The sequence below is a fragment of the Raphanus sativus genome, chromosome 4 (assembly GCF_000801105.2).
Source record: "Raphanus sativus cultivar WK10039 chromosome 4, ASM80110v3, whole genome shotgun sequence".
NCBI lineage: Eukaryota > Viridiplantae > Streptophyta > Magnoliopsida > Brassicales > Brassicaceae > Raphanus > Raphanus sativus.
Genome location: NC_079514.1, coordinates 35,367,339 through 35,386,573, shown reverse-complemented (window position 1 = coordinate 35,386,573; position 19,235 = coordinate 35,367,339). Strand labels below are relative to the sequence as shown.

The window sequence follows — 19,235 nt, the reverse complement described above, 5'->3', positions numbered from 1 at the left end:
TCTGAGTCCTTTCATATGCATCGAATACTCCCATATCAATTTAAAAAACACCTCAAGAATGATGATCAGGTACAAGATCACAAAGATGTTATAATGTAAGAACAAAACATGTGTTTCAATTTAACTTGTGAGTTTGTGTTTGTGTTTGCAGTACCACCCATGTCGAAGTGTGTGTTTTTTCATATGTAATATAATTGTTTTATAAAAAAATTAGACTAGCTAATATACTTCTTCTGTCTCATTTTACTTTAACGTTAGTTTACATATAGTATGAAAACATTCATTTAAAAAAAATTGGTCATATAAATTAATTTACTTCAACAAATTATATAGCAATCCACTTCAATATTTTGAGTCACATTATACTTTGAAGTTTGATGTCAGAAAATAAACCATAGACACTTTTAGCTTAATATAATCGTTCATTTCAGAATTTAACTTTTGGATTTTTTTTTGGTCAAACTACTAGCTTCATAATTTTAAAAAGGTCTTACACCCCTGCGGAAGGAGAACTGTTTGCAAGCCTGAGAACTGACTTTGCCACCAAGTCAGCCTCTGAGTTCAAAAGGCGAGAAATGAAAATAAAGCTACAAGTCTCAAAAACAGAACTGAAATGGTAAATATCAAATAATATCCCAAAAAGCGCAGGTCTTGATTCCTTAGTCTTCAGCATAGTGATGAGAACTTTTGAATCAGACAGCACCATGAAGGATCGAATGCTTGACGAAGCAGCTAACATAACTGCGGAACGAACAGCAATGGCTTCCGCCATCAAAGCTGAGGAGATAGAACCACGTGAGAAGGAGATATCGGGGAGTGGTGGTGAGATGTTGTCCTTGAAGACGCCTCCAATACCACAGAGCCCCGTCGCTGGATCCCATGCTGCATCCACGAAGCACCTGGTGCCTGAGACTATCGGTAATATTGGAGGGGGGCGTGTCGCGTTTGCATGAGTTTGAGTGGTCGGGGATGGTGGGATCACTTGAGCTGATTGCCACTCCTTTGCATCCTGGATTGCCTTGAGTATCACCTCCTTTGCTGCATAATATCTGTCATCAAAACAAAATTTGTTACGGAATTTTCAGAGATTCCAGAGAATCCAAGGCCATAATGGCACAGCAAAACCCACAGGGGGTAAATTAAGCATCCTGCTTCCAGTAAGTAACAACTCCGCCATAGAGGGGAGTGAACTCGCCGGTTTCTCCATTATCGGAGCAAGGTCCCAGACCTGGGAGGCGACTGGGCAAGAGAGGAAGACGTGAAGGTCAGTCTCCATCCCTCCACAAAGCTTACATCTAAAGGGAGGAACTCCACGTATAGCCAGATTAGAACTTGTGGGGATGGCTCTGTTTATCACTTTCCACAGGAATTCTTTTAATTTGGGAGATGTTTTGACATTCCAAACATGTTTCAGCCACTCAAAATCTGGTGGGAGTGTTAGTAGTCTGAACTCCGAGTTGCACGCAAGACCATATCATGTCTTTGTGGTGTAGTTCCCGGTGATGTCTGGTAGCCAAACCAGGGTGTCCTCTACTGGTGCTGAGCTCGTAATAAACTTGACTGTGACGTCCTCATACTGAGGGAGGTGGGTTCTAATGCGAACAAGATCCCAGGTATTGGTTAGGGGATAAAGAAGATCGCAAACCTTGAGGGAGGCATTACTCTCCGTTAGATAACAATTTTTGTTAGTTAGAAAAATAATTCAACCTCATGATTTTAGTATATATGAATATGATTGAATTTATATCATTTAATTATTCATACATAGGACTTTCCATTGAAGCTTATATATTTCGTGTGGTTAAATTAGAACTTGGAAATTAATGAATTGTTACTCAGAGAAGGTTTGGTGAAACGGCCAGAGATGAGACCAGTTGCAATGTGGCGGTATGCCGCCTCGGTTAGGTGGATTCCATCCCAATTTGCATACGTTGATGGGTTTTCACAAGTTGTTGAACCCATTCCGCCGCACTTTACGTTTGGTTTTGCGTTGTATCTTCCATATTTTCCTCCACAACATGCCTTTAGGACACTTCCAGTAAACCCTATTATGCAAAAGAAAAGAAAAACATATCAAACGCATATCAAATTTTATTTTAGCAGTATTTTATTATGTTATTATACACAATTTAGTTGACATTTTTTGTCAACTCATTAAACGTCAACTTTAATTTAATATAGAAAATATTATCTAAACCGCAGTACCGTATTTGGAAGGTGAGTTGAAGAATTGCATTGCTGAACCATAATAATCAGCATAGATCGATAATCTTAGCATGAGTGTACTTTCGCCTTAGAGTCACAAGGCCTTCCTGGAGCTTATCATTGTGAAGCTTGGCAATATTGTTCAGCGGCTTAAAACAATGGTTCCTTTGGTCATAGAGCCATCTATTATCATCACTGAATCGCTCTAATAAAACCGCCGAACAACCAATCGGAAGGTTTCCCGGAACCACCAGCGTCACGGCACCTTCCTCTATCAAGGCCTAATATTTAACAAACCCCATAATTAATAAACGAACGTTTTTAACGTTTAAAGACAATACATTTAATGTAAAAGTTTCCTACTTACGCTTGTGACGTTGATGATCTTGTTAACGACGAATGGTACCAGATCAATAGCGTGTTTATAACTCCGAAATGCTAATAAAGGGTAATTATAATCATTTCCACCGATTTCTCCAACGAAAAATAGAGATTTCTTAAAATATTGGTCACAATCTGCCAAAAATAAAATAAACTAGATTATGCCATAAAACCATCAAATTTTTAATTAAGGTGTATTAGAAACCAAATGATTGTTTTCTGTTTGCTAAATGTTTGTGCAGACTCTTACATATATAATTTCTCAATTTTCTTACAGTATACCTTTTGAACCAAAAAAAAACTATCATCATAAATGTATCGTGTGTATGTGTCAGGTTTACCGTTTCGTAAAAATTGATACTGGAATTATCATAACCATCTTTAAATTCTTTTTCTTATAAAAAATTATCATAACCATCATCATATTTTTCGGTTTCTTGTAAGGTATTTTCCAACCAAAATCTATAATTGTTATTTTTAAGTCACAGTAAAGCAAAAAGCAAATCGAATACCCTTCAACAAACCAAAATATAATTATATATATATGTGTGTGTGTGTGTTTTATCTATACCTGGCTTTGTTTTACAAAGGGAAGGTTTCAATTTCTTGAACCAATCAAGTTGAACATCCAGTGTCTTATTCGTCAACAATGTTACTGAAAGAACTCTTTCTTTCAAAAAGTTAAAGTCATTCGCCGTTGCTCCGGCCACTGCAAAATTTGCTCCTTTATTAAAATCCACCGAATAGTTTGTTCGCACGCTTTGGAGATATGGTATAACATACGGTAATCCGTTTGCCTCAGCTGCACGTAGTCACATATACAAAAAAAAACGTAAATCTTTTAGAGATCCCATTTATGCATGTAAGTTTCATTTAGTACATATTTTAGTCTAACGTTTTATGTATAAGGTGGATTTCAAGCCGGGAGAGGTAGAGTAAGAGATGAGAAATTAACCAATGAAATCAATGATGAGACGTCCGTCAGAGCACCGGCCGGTTGAGCGGTTAAAGAAAGTTTGACCAAATGGTGGTCTTCCGATGGACGGAGAATTCACATCACCGGAGATAAGAAAATTTCCGGTGTCACTTAAAGAATCGCCAAAATTAAATATGGACTCGTAGTTAAGCGTTTGTTTCACTGGCAGTGACCACGCGGCGATTAAAAAGGAGAATGCAACAATGACCAGCATATTGATTTTCATTTTACGGCCTATTTTATTAGTTCGATGATTTAATAATGTATGCATGCATGCATGAACATTCGAAGTAAGTTTTTATATTGAAACTTATGAGACGAGATTATTAATATTTAATAACTATTGTGACTAACGTTAGAAATACGCATTGTTCGGTAACGTTGTACTTTCTTGTTCACGATAAACAAGCCTTATATTTTTCTTTTAATTTGTATTATTAAAACTGAATTACTTTTGGTAGTGCTTGAAAACTTATCCGATTAAATGAAAATTGTTTAGAAACACGGATAGCAAATTAAATATTTTTTTTATTTATATATTTAGCCATAACATTTCTTTCTTATTTACAGATTATACGTTTAGAAACTAGGATAGCATATTAAATGAGAATTGTTTGGAAACACAGAAAACAAATTAAATATTTATTTTTATTTACACATTTAGTCATTATATTTCTTTCTTATTTACACAATCTCGAAATATATATAGTGTATGTTATATAAAACTATTTATAAATATAGTATTACTTTATTTATTTTTTCAAATGCAAAAATTTTGAGAGTTTCAATTTTCAAGAAAATTTGTATTATGTTAATTAAATCGGTATTATGCTATCGGGGAGTTTATGATGCATGGAGTTATCATGTTATTTGTTTTTTCGTAGAAAACTAATGCAAATAATTAAAATTTTGAGTATGTTGTTTCATTTTAAAATAAATTAACAAAATAATAGGTTACTATATGAATAGTATAATAACATAAAATTGCATCAAGTTATAATTTTTTTAATATAACATTATATACAAATAAAAAATTATTATTGTTAAACAATATATTCTACTTTATATGTAAATTACAAAACAAAAAATATATATGAGATTCTTTTTATAAAATCTGCAGTTTATGAATTTACGTTGAATACAAGTTAAATCAAACACCCGCGCGTGGATCAAGTTCTAGTGAACCTTGTAATGATAAAGCAAAAACAGCCAACCTACGGTTAATTCAAGAATTAGGGTTAGTTAGGTGCCGTATTAAAGATTTATATGCTAATAAAAGTTGAAATTAAATGCTTCTAAATACTTGAAATTGAATGGTTGGGTACAAAGTTTGACAGTGCGTTCGAAACATGTTATCTCTCTTGTATCTATAGCCCTACGGTTTTGTCCGAATCAAAACAGCCGAACCGATAACCAATTTTTTTGGTTCAATTACAGTTCTGTGTTTGGTTTAATTCAGTAGGATTTTGAAAAATGATTTGATTTTTGGTTCGGTTCAGTTTAGTTTTTTGATTTAAGAAAAACTCAAAAAAAAAAAAATAACCGAAAGCTATATCAAATTTAACCGAAAAACCAAAATAACCGAATTTAACCAAAATATCTGAATTTCCTAGAAAATCAAAATTAACCGATAATCGAATAAGAATTTAATTTGGTCAATCTCAGAATTAATTTTCCAAATATTGGTTAACCTAAAAACGGACGGTTCTACTTGCATCCTTCCGTTGTGGTCACACCTTATGATTGGTAATGTTTTAGGCCTATATGCCTAGTGGGCGAAAGCATTTAGTGCATCAACTTTTTTTTGGTCAAATCATTTAGTGCATCGACTTTAGTTTTGGTTTGCCCCAATAATAAACCTTTCTTGCTTTCATCAATAATAAGCCTTTCTTTAGTAAATTAAACACACGACCACTTCAGCGAAACCACTATACACCATCCCGTTTAGATTTTCTCGGGGGAAGATTTCTTTTGGAAACTTTAGAGAGAGTAGAGTTCGAAGAGGAAGAAAAACTCAAAAGATGAGGTCTAAGATCGTTCTTTTTGGTGATTCCATCACTGAAGAATCATTTGGCGACGGTGGCTGGGGAGCTTCTCTTGCCGATCTTCTCCGCCGCAAGGTATATACACAGATTTGCATGTATTACTCTATAATGTAAAAAAAAAAATTTATATACATCTTTTGTAATATCTAATTTACAGTGGAGAAATGAATATTCACAAAGTTTCAGTTGAAACCAATTAAAATTAAATTTTTAGTTTATAGATGTATTTGTTTTGAACCGGTTTTATAGATTGTTTTTTTACCAGGTTTTCATAGATTTTTATTGGTTCTCACTATGAAAAGAAAATTTCCAGGAAATTAAGCATCATATTTTACTAGTAAACATGTTAATATATCTTTCTTTTTCTTTCTTAGAGAACATAGTCCCTTTGTTATGAAATAGCTAATATGGCTTTTTAAGCATAATCTTAACTAATTTTCCCTATTAAGCATAATCTTAACTAATTTTAAAGATTGTTTCTGATATATAAAAATACTTTAGGCTGATATGGTGCTACGAGGATACAGTGGATATAACACGAGATGGGCGTTAAAAGTGATGGAGAGAGTTTTTTCGGAAGCGGCAGGAGAGGGCGGAGAATACCCTTCGGCAGTGACTGTATTTTTTGGAGCCAACGATGCGTGTCTGCCGGAGAGATGCTCGGGGTTTCAGCATGTGCCACTTCTCGAATACAAAGAGAATCTTCGCTCTATTGTTTCGTATCTCAAGGTGACATTTTTATTACTACTATATTCAGTTGAATTATATGTTTATTGCATAAACATAATCTTAGGCATTTGTTTTTGAATATATAGTGTGAAAGAAATTAAGAGCACCAGGATGGCGTTCACATCAAAAATTTCATAATATAATTATGAAAAAATCAAAAAAATATCTCAATTAAATTTTATTATAATATACAAATATTTTCGTTATCAAGTTTAATACCTCATCTAAATATTTTGCTCATTTTAATACATAAATTTTTAAAATTGTGTGTATTTTAATATTCAAATTTTATTTATTTTAATTAAAAATATTAGTAAATTTCAATTGAAATTAAAAGATCTCTAAAATTTACAAAAAGTCTCAGAAAATCTAATTTTATTTTGTGTTTGAGGAATAAAGTTAACTAAATTGTGTATAATCTTAAATTTGCAATAATTTATAAAAAAAAAAAAATTAATTTAGTTTGTTTTCTGAAATAAAAAATATTATTTCCTTCAAAGTTAATTTTCTTTTTAAAAAATCACCATAGTTTATTACCATCTTTTCTAAGTCTTAAAATAGAATTAGAAACTTTTAATATTTTTCTTATATTTTTGAGTTTTTTTAAATTCGTTGAAACTTATTAATATATTTAATTAAAATAAACTAAATTTGGATATATATATATATAACTCACAATTTAAAAATTTGTATACTAATGTTGAAGTATTTTCTTGGTATTAAACTGGAAAGCATAAAAAATTTGGGTATTAAAAACCTAAACGAAATTTAATTGGAGTATTTTTATGGTATTTTCATATAATTATATATATATATATATATGTGTGTGTATGTGTGTATATATGCATATTACTATATAATTGCGGGTTTCTGAAAGTAAAGAAAAAAATCATTTGGTTATAATTATTTATTTTAATGTTTTGAGTGGATTTCTCGTAATTTTTAGATACCCATAATGTAATATTTATATATATTGTTAAAGAAAGATTTGAAGAAAACTCCACATTAGGGTGCTCTAACATTTTGTGAAATCTTACACATTTTTACAGTTTTCCATAAATGTTTTTGCAGTTTTCAATAAATGTTTATGCAGTTTGCAGATATAAAATGTTTAAAGAAAAAAACTTGCATCAGTAAAAAAAAAATCAAACGTAAATACCAAACACAGAAAATAACTTTTTTTTTTATTATCTAAAAGTATCTTCAAACCTACTCTATTTTAGAATACAATATGTAGTAGGGTTGGAGATGATTAATATGTATTTTCATACTAAATTTAGTGTATATCCATGTGTATATTTAATTATTTTAAAAAGATAAGTGTATATTTAATTTATATGTTTTATTACCATCTTAAAAATCTTCAAAATTGTAGTTATTGAATGTAATCATTTGTGGTCAAAGATTACATCGATTTATTTAGCTGCTTTTAGTAAGTGGTGAATGGTGATCTTGATAACACTTTAGATTGAACATAAAATGAAACTGCATGTATAGTGGCTAATCTTTCAGATTATTAAATTAAAGATCAACCAGAGGTTATATATATATTTTATCATAAAAAAATAATTTTCATAATATGCCTCTTAAGTATACTTTATAAATATTAATCTATTATGTTATAAAAGATCGTTTGACTGAAGCCTGAAGGGGCAAGTGCTTTGATCATTTTTTTTCTTTTGGGAAAGTATATATAACTTTAACAGCACCAAGGGTATATACTTGTTGAATCACTAAGTAAAACATAATTTATACATTTTTAAATTAAACAATGGAATTCGTATATAATTATAAAGTTTAGTTTTGCTTTTAATTTCAGAATCGTTGGCCACGAACGGTCGTTATTCTCATAACTCCACCTCCAATCGACGAAGAGGCTCGACTCCGGTACCACATCTCTCTAAGTTTCTCAATATTTTATCCAACTTTTGCTTTTACCAAAATCTTCCATGGATTTTCTAAATGCATAACCTCTCTTTATATCATTTTTGCCACCAAATTTTATAACTGAGTAATCTTGACAATGTTAGATATCCTTATATCGAAAACACGACGGGCTTGCCAGAAAGAACAAACGAAGCAGCAGGCTCATACGCAAAAGCGTGTGTAGCCGTAGCTAATGAATGTCAAATCTCAGTCATCGATCTTTGGTCCAAGATGCAGGAAATTCCGAATTGGCAGACTGAATGTCTATGGTAACTACGTCTTACCCATATGTTACAGTTTTTGGAACAGCATTTAGTTGTTTTTTTAATGGTTTGTTCTTTTGGAATCCAGCGACGGTTTACATCTGAGTCGGGTCGGGAACAAAGTGGTGTTTGAAGAAGTTACAAAAACGCTTAAAGGAGAAGGAATTGGAGCTGAGGACTTAGTTGTGGATCTCCCCCTCATTGAAGATGTTGACCCAAAGCAACCTCTCGGAGCATTTGATGAGTTTTGATGCTTTTCAAAATCATACTGTATCGTTAATTCTTCGATTAAATAATGAGCTATTGTTCACAAACACACAAAATCAGCTCTCACTATATTTAAGTTTGTTTAAGTTTGATTTTTTGTGGGTCCCATAACTAAATTATCATATCTAAATTTATTTTAATTAAGGAGACATAATTTAAGAGGAGATTGGTAAGGACTGTAGCTTTATGTTTTTACCTGTAGAATTTAGTCTATAAAATATCTTGTTTTAATTTTTTTGATGTAACTTTCTAAAATACTATTTTTTGCTTTAAAAATAAAGTTTTTACAATCGTATTTTGATTTTGTAGAAATATTTTTGCTGTGAAATTTTTAAGGAAAGAAAAGCTAGATTGGTTAACATATACGGTTCTAGATTAAATTTTGGCTCTCTAGAGTATTTACGGCTACAACTAATCATCTTCTCAATATGCAGTACTATTTTGTCGAAACGGGCAAAATTATTGTGTCAATCCAACCAAATATGGATTTTAATGGATAGAAAAATCGGATATAAATAGGTTAATCGGTAAAATAGATTAATGATTAAAATAATTTAGATTAGAAATATCCACAATCAAACCAATAAAAATATATAATTCATATAAACTTAAATCAAATGTGCTTAAAATCATCAATCATGTTTTTCCACAAAATCACAAAATCATGATGTTCGTCAAAATTTTAATATTGTTTTTATTAAAATGTATTTTTTCTAAAATCGAAGATTGCATTTCCACCAAAATATAAAATTGTGTTTTTTTCAAAATTTCAAAATTATGTTTTTATGTCGAAAACATAATATCATGTTTCCCAAAAATCTAAGCAGTCTTTTATGTTTAACCCTAAAAGTAACAAAGTCTACTTGATAACTATTTAAATTGTAGAATTATTATTCATGGGTTATGCAAGTGAAATCTTAGAACGAAAAGTGTTTCGGTACAAAGATAGTCTTAAAGCTCTAGTGGCAAATTATTGTTTAGTGCTCAAAAATACACATATTTTGAGTTAATTAACAACATAAGTTTGACAAAAAAAACACAAGTAGTTTTTTCTGCTGAAAAATAAAAACAGTTGTACAGTTACAAATTATGCATGTCTACCGACTACTGTCTTAAGATCATTTCCAACCCACTTTTATTTTTATTTTTATATTTTCCCCTAAAATATAGAGAATTGCTATTTTCATCTCTAAATTTAGAGATAAAAAGTAGGATTCCTCTATATTTTCTTCTAAAAGAGATGAACTCTATTGTAGAAATATACATTGGATCAAATACACCTCTATAATAGATATTTCTATTTTAGAAAAAGTATAGAGATGCATATTGGAGATGTTCTAAGTTCTAACTATACCGATAGATAACTAGACTTAGCGCACATGAAAAAATCACCGAAACTACAATATTTAGGTAAAACGAGAGTGGAAAACGTGAACCATGATAGCAAATAACCATGTAACTCAATAAAGAATTGATTTTGGGCTTCATCAATTTTGTTCATCTATCTAATATCATGACGATATATTTACTAAATCTTTCGATTACATGAATGTAAACTTGCATATATATACCTTCTAATAATCTACAATACTCTGGCACAACCATATGATTATGCATAAAATCACAGTTAACCAAATATGAAAATGTGAAATATATTGATAAAACATAAATGCAAAATATATGTAAACAATAAAAACCAATAAAGCTCACAACTTCACCTCATTTTTATCTCACAAGAATGTAGGACTACGCAATCATGTTGTAAGAAATCATAATAATAAGAAATGGATAAGAGTAGTGAAATTAAAAAGATAAACTCAGAAAGACCATAGAACTCCATAGATTAGATATCTGATCTCTGTTGAGCTGTAGCTACGAAGCTCTAAAAAGGCTAAAAACGCTCAGACTGGAATAAGGGTTTCGAGTACCATCTAGCTAGCTTTGCCTGCCAAATATTTATTAATATGGTCAGACTTTAGAGCGTAGCTGTATATATTCTCCTTCTCCAGCTAGCTCTGTAAATTACAAATGTCAACACCGGCTAATAATAATTTATCATATCTCAAATGTACGATATGAATATAATCTCTATAAAGAAACAACGCCCACAAATGATTAAGCATCTTAAGAATAAGAATAAGAACTAGAATTAGAGTTTTCTCTTAATTGAATTCACCTAATCTCCTAACAATTTTTTAAATTGCGGCTGAGAGTCTCTAAATTAATATATTTTGTCAGGAAGTAAAGTGGATTACAGGAAGGATCAACCAAGCATACACAGGGTAGGGGTGATCAGAGCTTAAAAATAATTAAATATCTTATTCCCAGTAATCACATGTAGTTTAGGAGACATGCATTACGGGTCCGTTGATCATCACTAAAGTAAGTATACACTAATCTAATTTAATACTCCTATTGTGCTCACCATTTACTATACAGTTGAACATAAATCCATACTTATGTAACTGAACGTGTCGAATAATGCGCGCATTTAATTTTTGTTACGGACACGTCGGACAGTTTGTCTACCACTATTACCAATAAGAAAAAAACATCGAATTTAAAAATTCAAAATAATCGTAGCGGGATATTAAAACCCTTTCCAAGAAAAGTCTATGAATTAAAGACACTCTAACGAACGGTCAAGATTGTATATCCTGGAACAAAATCCCTTTAACGAACGGTTAGGATCGTAAGAACAGATTCACTAACAAAAAAAAAAATTCCAAAATAAATCGATCTAGACAAACGAGCGGTCAAGATCATAGTTCGAGAAAAGTCAAAAATATAGTAAACGTATCGAACGGTCGGGATTATAAGAGCAGGTTATGATAAAATACACCGCATAGTAGAGAGATATAACCGTAGGGCGAAGGATCCCTGGATATATGCCACTGTTTACTGATCAATTACCCCTTTAGCTCGGAGCAGAAAAAAAAAGAGAGAGAGAGAGAGTCTCAGAAACAAAATCTCTATTTTACGACTTAGGGTTTCGTCGCCTGTTTCATCGATACATTCAAAGGTGTGATTTTTAGGTTTCGCTAATGTTTCTTCTGTAGGGTTTATGCTTTCATAATGTGGCTTCTGGGTTTGTTTATGCTTTTTATAGAAACGAAAAAATTGGTTTTTTCAGTCAAAGCTTGAAAGTTTGTGTATCATCCTTACATGCATTGTTCTTCTGGGTTATTTTTTTTTTTCGGCAGATTTCAAAGCTAAAAAGGTTGTTACTTTAAATATGATCTCTGTTTTTTTTTTTCTGAGGTTTTCAGTAAAAAGTTTTTTTTTTTAAATGTTGAACAAAGCAGTTGTTAGCGTGGCTGTTTTTTTTGCTAGTATGTGATGAAAGCTTACATCTTTTTATGGTTTGCACATGTTTTTGTCTTTGTTGCGTCATCTTTCACAAACTTCACCACTCTTATTGTGTGTGTGTTTATGTGTTTCCTTACTAAAGTGAGACTTTTTTTTGCTGATGTTTGCTACAAATATGTCATCTTTGTCTGGTTTCTTCTTTAGAAACATGTCTATAAAGTTGAAACTTTGTTTAAATGTAGTCATATATGCTCATATGGTCATCTTATTTTTGCCTGCATGTTGGAAAAAAACTGAGCTTTTTCTTTTGTTGTTGTTGGTGTGTGCAGGACATGGATTCTACTAGCGGTAATGGAGCTGAGATTGAGTCAGCAAATGGTAGCGGTGTGGTTACGGACGCACTGCCCCCTCCTCCACCGGTCATACCTCCCAATGTGGAGCCTGTGAAGATCACAACCGAAGTGGCTGAGAAGAAAAACGTGAGAGTCCCTATGGCTCGTGATGGCTTTGGAACAAAGGGTCAAAAGATTCCACTTTTGACTAACCATTTCGGTGTCAAAGTTGCTAACCTTCAGGGATACTTCTACCACTACAGTGTATGTTTTTTTTTCATTCTACTGTCATGTTTGTTTGATCTGTTGTGTCTGGTTCTCAGTGATGTTTTAACCAATAGAATTGTTGGTTGTCTTGAAACAGGTGGCGCTCTTCTATGATGATGGTCGTCCTGTTGAGCAGAAAGGGGTCGGAAGAAAAATCCTTGACAAGGTTCATGAGACTTATCACACGGACCTCGATGGGAAGCATTTTGCCTACGATGGAGAGAAGACTCTCTTCACTTTTGGAGCTTTGCCTAGCAACAAGATGGACTTTTCTGTTGTCCTTGAGGAAGTGTCTTCAGCTAGGTAAAAAAGTTATCATCACCTTTGGTCCTTCATATGAGTCTCTTCAGTTTTAATTCTTGACTGGGAATTTTTTAATGAGCAGGACTAATGGAAATGCAAGCCCCAATGGGAATGAAGAGCCAAGTGACGGTGGCAGAAAAAGACTTCGTCGGCCTAACCGTTCCAAGAGCTTCAGAGTGGAGATCTCCTACGCTGCAAAGATTCCTCTACAGGCTCTCGCTAATGCCATGCGTGGTCAGGAATCCGAGAATTCACAGGAGGCTATAAGGGTCTTGGACATCATCTTACGTCAGCATGCTGCTAGACAGTAAGTGTATATGTTTGTTTTTTAATGATCCTATATCTTTTGTGTTGTCTCTCTCTAATTAACCTTGGGGAAAACTGCAGAGGTTGTCTACTTGTGAGACAGTCATTTTTCCACAATGACCCGACTAACTGTGAACAAGTTGGTGGTAACATCTTGGGATGCAGAGGATTCCATTCAAGTTTCAGGACAACGCAGGGTGGAATGTCACTTAACATGGGTAAAGATAGTTTCACCTGTTTATATTTGTTTTCTTTCTGCTGCAGCAATAATTTAATGCGTTATGTTCTTTTTGTTTTGGTTCTTATGCTAGATGTTACAACCACGATGATAATCAAGCCTGGTCCGCTTATTGATTTCGTTATTGCTAACCAAGGTGCAAGGGATCCGTTCACTGTTGACTGGTCTAAGGTATTTTGCTTTGTCATGGTCTAAAACAGGTTCCTTATCTTTGGTTTTAGCTCCCAACTCTTAACGTTATGTTCTAAACAGGCTAAAAGGACACTTAAGAACCTGAGGATTAAAGTCAGCCCCTCAAACCAGGAGTACAGGATCACTGGCATGAGTGACAAGCCTTGCAAGGAACAGACGTAAGATGCCATTCACTCAATAATCATCTTTGCATTGTGATGTATTTGCTTATGTCTTAGTTTGCTGACATTGTGTGATCCCTGTTTGCTTGTTACCTTTGTATAGGTTTGAGTACAGGCCAAGGAACGCGCCCAAGAATGAAAATGGAGAGTCTGAAACTATTGAAATAACGGTGTATGACTACTTCCTGAGAGAAAGGAACATGGAGTTGCAGTACTCTGCGGATTTGCCTTGCGTCAATGTTGGGAGGCCAAAGCGACCCACCTATATTCCCCTTGAGGTTGGTTTCCCTCTTTTTTTTTTTCTCTCATGGTATTAACATGTTTTAAGTTTTTCGAAATTCATGCTAATGTTTGTTATTTTTTCTGGAACTTTTTGCAGCACTGCACCTTGATTCCTCTTCAGAGGTACACAAAGGCGCTGAACACCTTCCAAAGATCTGCCCTCGTTGAGAAATCTAGACAGAAGCCCCAAGAGAGGATGAATGTTCTTTCAAAGGTTCATTGTCTTTGACTCTCTCATAATTGTTATGTTTCTTTTTGTCAGCGAACTGGACTTTATATATATTTGGTTTAAATGTTATGCAGGCTCTGAAAGTGAGCAACTATGACAGTGAACCTCTCCTGCGCTCCTGTGGCATTTCTATCAGCTCCAACTTTACTCAGGTTGAGGGTCGTGTGCTGCAAGCTCCTAAGGTATGTTTCAGTTACTTAGTTTTGATTCGATTAATTGTCCTGTGGCATTACAGTTAATTTCCTCCTGTTTTCTTTGACTGTGACAGTTGAAAATGGGACGTGGGGATGAACTGTTTCCCCGCAATGGTCGCTGGAACTTCAACAACAAGGTGCTGTTTCTCTCTTTGCCAGTTCTTTGTATTTACTTTCTTGAAAGATAGTCTGATTCCCTTTTGTCGTGCAGCAATTTGTTGAGCCAACCAAGATTGACAAATGGGCCGTTGCAAATTTCTCTGCTCGCTGTAATGTGCGTCAACTGGTTGATGATCTGATCCGAATTGGAGGATCCAAAGGAATTGTAAGCATGATTTTTTTTGTTCTTTTATGTTCTTGAAAACTTGTTTTGTAATCATCAACATTTGTATTAAACTGCTTTCTTTTATCACAGGAAATTGCTGCTCCCTTTGATGTGTTTGAGGAGGGTCATCAGTTTCGCCGTGCTCCTCCTCTTATTCGAGTTGAGAAGATGTTTGAAGAGATCCAGTCTAAACTCCCTGGTGCTCCACAGTTCCTTCTGTGTCTGCTCCCCGAAAGGAAGAACTGCGACATTTATGGTTAGATAGATATCTCTCAAACTCCTAAGTCCTTAAGATCTTAAATGTTCCTTCCTATCATTAAAATTTTGTGTTTCTCCTCAGGGCCATGGAAGAAGAAGAACTTAACTGAATACGGCATCGTTACTCAGTGCATGGCTCCGGTGAGGCAACCTAATGATCAGTATCTAACGAACTGTCTTCTGAAGATCAATGCTAAGGTGATCTTTTTTCTTTCTTTGTACCAATCGTTCATTTGCTTCTTGTGTACTGATGCATATAACTCTACAGCTTGGAGGCCTGAATTCCATGCTGAGTGTTGAGCGCACTCCTGCTTTTACTGTGATCTCGAAGGTTCCAACCATCATCCTTGGTATGGATGTCTCACATGGATCTCCTGGACAGTCTGATGTCCCGTCCATTGCTGCTGTAATATATGCACTCTTTACTCTTCATTATATATTTGTTTGCTTTTTTGTTTTGTGCGCTTTTTTTTGAAACTGATATTTAGTTTGTCTTGTTTATGGTTTTACATAGGTGGTGAGTTCAAGGCAGTGGCCTCTAGTCTCGAAGTACAGAGCATCTGTTCGCACACAGCCTTCAAAAGCTGAGATGATTGAGTCACTGGTCAAGAAGAATGGAACAGAAGATGATGGCATAATCAAGTACTTAACACTAACTCTCTGTGTTTTTTCTTTTTTTTTTCTCTTGTCCTTTTGTTTAAGTACTTAATTGCAATTTCATTTGTTGATTGCAGAGAGTTGCTTGTAGATTTCTACACCAGCTCGGGTAAGAGAAAGCCAGAGCATATCATCATCTTCAGGTAACTACTTTGTCTACATCAGAACTTTTGGATCTTCTTTCTCCTTTTTTGTTTTCATTCTTCATTTTTCTCATTTTGATTGTTTAAATGTCTCAATGCTTCTAGGGATGGCGTTAGTGAATCTCAGTTCAACCAGGTTCTGAACATTGAGCTCGATCAGATCATTGAGGTAACTGAAACATACAAAAAAAAAGATATAAAAAACAGTTTCTTATTGTTTTGCTACTGTTAGAAATTTTATTGCATGTGTCTTTCCTTCAGGCCTGCAAGCTTCTAGATGAGAACTGGAACCCAAAGTTCCTCTTGTTGGTTGCTCAAAAGAATCACCACACCAAGTTTTTCCAGACAAACTCTCCTGACAACGTTCCTCCAGGTCATTGATTATAACCTTATTTTTCAACACGTACATACATACATGCACAATCTCATGTTGTTGTGTTTGTTTTTCTGCAGGGACAATCATCGACAGCAAAATCTGTCACCCAAAGAACAATGATTTCTACCTCTGTGCGCACGCTGGAATGATTGTAAGTATCATCTCAACTCTTAGAAGCTACGTTTGCTGATTGCCACAATTGTTTTGTTTATTCAGCGTTTTTATTGACACTTGCGTGTATTGAAATAGGGAACAACACGTCCTACGCATTACCATGTCCTGTATGATGAGATTCATTTCTCACCTGATGAGCTTCAAGAGCTCGTCCACTCCCTCTCTTACGTGTATGTAGTCTCAACCTTTTATAACTCTTATACCCTTTTATTGTGTTGATTACATTTGATCAGATTTGTTTTCTTTGTTCCATTTTGTAGGTACCAAAGAAGCACGACCGCCATCTCTGTTGGTAATTACCATTTTCTTTTCTGTGTTTGACACTGAAAGTCTCTTTTTTCTGTTTAATAATAACCTGACATTTGTTTTGTTTCTTATTGCAGTTGCACCGATATGCTATGCTCACTTGGCAGCTGCTCAGCTAGGAACGTTCATGAAGTTTGAAGATCAGTCAGAGACGTCCTCAAGCCATGGTGGCGTGACAGCTCCAGGACCAATCTCTGTTGCTCAGCTCCCTAAACTCAAAGACAACGTCGCCAATTCCATGTTCTTCTGTTAGGTGTAGAAGAAGAAGAAGTATCTCTCCCTCTCTAATGTGCAGAAGTCTGTTTTCCACAACTTGGCTCTTTTAAGTACTCTAGTAATCGGCTTTTATCCTTAGGATCTCTCTCGGCTTTTTATAAGTGGTTTAAGGCAACCAAACGATAGACGTGGTATGTATTTTGTGACTTTATTCGCCAGTCTTGTTACCTGTAGGGGGCTTGAAATATACTTTTGCCCATCAACTCTTTTAAGACCAATTATTGCAAACTTATGTATTTGCTGACGATCTTCTAGCAAACAAGACGCTAAGTGATAACCGTAAACGGTATTTTTGGAAGCCTAAAAACGCTAACATTGAGAATACGGTGTGGGCCATATCACATGTCTGTCATCTTCTCAATTCATGTGATCTTACTTTCTTAAACTTTGGTTTTATCAGTGGTCACTGCTGATTATCATTGTTGTAATGTAAGATTTGAAGTCTGCACGCTGTCCTCCTCCCAAGGGCCGATATCCTACTACATCTGCTGCATCTAAAGGCGAGAAGAAACCAGCTCATAGTGACAACAACGATGCGCCAAGTCGCCAACAGTAAAACTGCCAGAGGAAATTGCAGATATTGCAAGTTACCCTCGAGAACCGGCAGAAGATAGAGTGGAAAAGCCAGCCGAGGCGTGTGAAAGCACCCAAGGGACCGTAACTGTGAAAGAAGCAACAGTCTCAAAGATGAATACGCAAGCTCCCAAGAAAGACGTGCAGCAACTTGAGAGCCAGGTAAAAAGATGTGTTATCCTGTACATTGTGAATGACTTGTGTGACTGATGGTGATGCTCACATTCCTTTTACTGAGATGGATCATGTTTGACCATTTCCACCTAGACTCTTTTAATATTTTCGTCGATCATTCTGCTCTCCTTTCCTCATCAACTATCGCTATGTTTAGTCATACATTGTTAAAAACCAACAGTTTGTCATCTGATATTTTTACTTCAACTCGTAATGGCTCCTAAGTGATCAGGCAGACAAAAAAAATCGCGCCATTTCTTACTAACAGAAAAAACATCATTCCAACTTTAAAGCAGGAAGAAGTCCATAGTCAAATATTTAATGTTTCATTACTTAAGACCAGGTGACGGTTCATTTGTGTGGCTTCATTACTTTAAGAAAATGCCCTCACCAACAAGTTTATAGTATTAATCAATGCATAGAGTTCTAAGTAGGAAAAATTTAATTACATGTATACAAAACACTTTTCTTCACAACTATAGATATAAGCAAACATTTCAATATACCTTGCACACGCATCAACTCACCACCCAATCAAAAAAATATAAACACAACCTCTACACTACATGCTATTCTCATCTACCATATTAAAACTGAAAAAACAATTAAAAATAACAGTATATTACATAAAATTCTACAAAATGTAGTATTGATTTTAAGGTTCTCACTAATGGTGTTTTATCATTTAACATATGTAACCTAATCATAATATTTTTTGAATTGTAATTGAGTTTTCCAAAAAGGTTTAAGCAAATATAGATAAGGGCATAAGTATCTGGAGTAGTAGACTTATTTAATTTAAATTCAACATAACATTAACTAAATAAAATACAAAATACATCGCAGAACATCAACCAATAATTTTATTTGGATACTATACCATATTATTCCAGCATATTTATCTCATAATTTCGTTAAAATTGTTTGATAGTTAAACCTTTTTGATATTAATTCTTTTACAACAACAATAAACAAAATCAAGTTTTATATACGTTAGTCACCCAATTTCTATTTTTCTGCTATATAAACTGCACAAAAACCGCAATAACAAGAGAAAATAATCGCCAAAAAACATCAGAATACCAAACAAAAAAATGGATCAAAACTAAATTAAAATGATCAACAAAATAACTAGTAATAAAAAAAATTGAAATAATAGTTCACATTGTAATTAAACATCAAAATAAAATTCTTTACGCTTCAGCAAAGCAAACTTAAAGTTCACTCATCTCTTCAGTCTCCTCTCTTCGTGTCATCTTCTTTAAAAAGTTTGTTAAATTACAGATTACTGTTCTTTTGGGTTTCATTTGAAAATGTGAGAACTTTGTCATTTAATACTGATTCTAAAGTTCTTAATTCATTAATGGT

The 19,235-nt window shown here is 34.0% G+C and overlaps 3 protein-coding genes across 3 annotated transcripts; 2 read left to right on the top strand and 1 right to left on the bottom strand.

Annotated features, from left to right (window-relative positions):
* Positions 1 to 1,806: 1,806 nt before the first annotated feature.
* On the bottom strand, positions 1,807 to 3,788 carry LOC108853571 (GDSL esterase/lipase At5g45910). The gene is given in 6 exon segments (XM_057008727.1): positions 1,807 to 2,045; positions 2,206 to 2,266; positions 2,268 to 2,486; positions 2,573 to 2,721; positions 3,158 to 3,388; positions 3,542 to 3,788. Coding segments are annotated over 6 exon segments (1,146 nt in total).
* A 1,580-nt stretch (positions 3,789 to 5,368) lies between these two features.
* LOC108852186 (GDSL esterase/lipase At5g45920) lies at positions 5,369 to 8,956 on the top strand. The gene is made up of 5 exons (XM_018625689.2): positions 5,369 to 5,682; positions 6,109 to 6,336; positions 8,156 to 8,223; positions 8,367 to 8,531; positions 8,614 to 8,956. The coding sequence occupies exons 1-5, from the start codon at positions 5,584 to 5,586 to the stop codon at positions 8,774 to 8,776; spliced, it is 723 nt and encodes a 240-aa protein (XP_018481191.2). The 5' UTR covers positions 5,369 to 5,583; the 3' UTR covers positions 8,777 to 8,956.
* A 2,706-nt stretch (positions 8,957 to 11,662) lies between these two features.
* On the top strand, positions 11,663 to 17,326 carry LOC108848239 (protein argonaute 4). The gene is made up of 23 exons (XM_018621548.2): positions 11,663 to 11,814; positions 12,431 to 12,697; positions 12,798 to 13,003; positions 13,086 to 13,310; positions 13,391 to 13,527; positions 13,621 to 13,718; positions 13,800 to 13,897; positions 14,004 to 14,178; positions 14,280 to 14,396; positions 14,486 to 14,593; positions 14,680 to 14,742; positions 14,817 to 14,930; positions 15,021 to 15,186; positions 15,271 to 15,386; positions 15,457 to 15,594; positions 15,703 to 15,830; positions 15,923 to 15,988; positions 16,094 to 16,157; positions 16,250 to 16,361; positions 16,442 to 16,515; positions 16,614 to 16,708; positions 16,799 to 16,830; positions 16,922 to 17,326. Exons 2-23 carry the CDS (start codon positions 12,434 to 12,436, stop codon positions 17,095 to 17,097), a joined length of 2,772 nt encoding a protein of 923 aa, XP_018477050.1. The 5' UTR covers positions 11,663 to 11,814; positions 12,431 to 12,433; the 3' UTR covers positions 17,098 to 17,326.
* Positions 17,327 to 19,235: the final 1,909 nt, after the last annotated feature.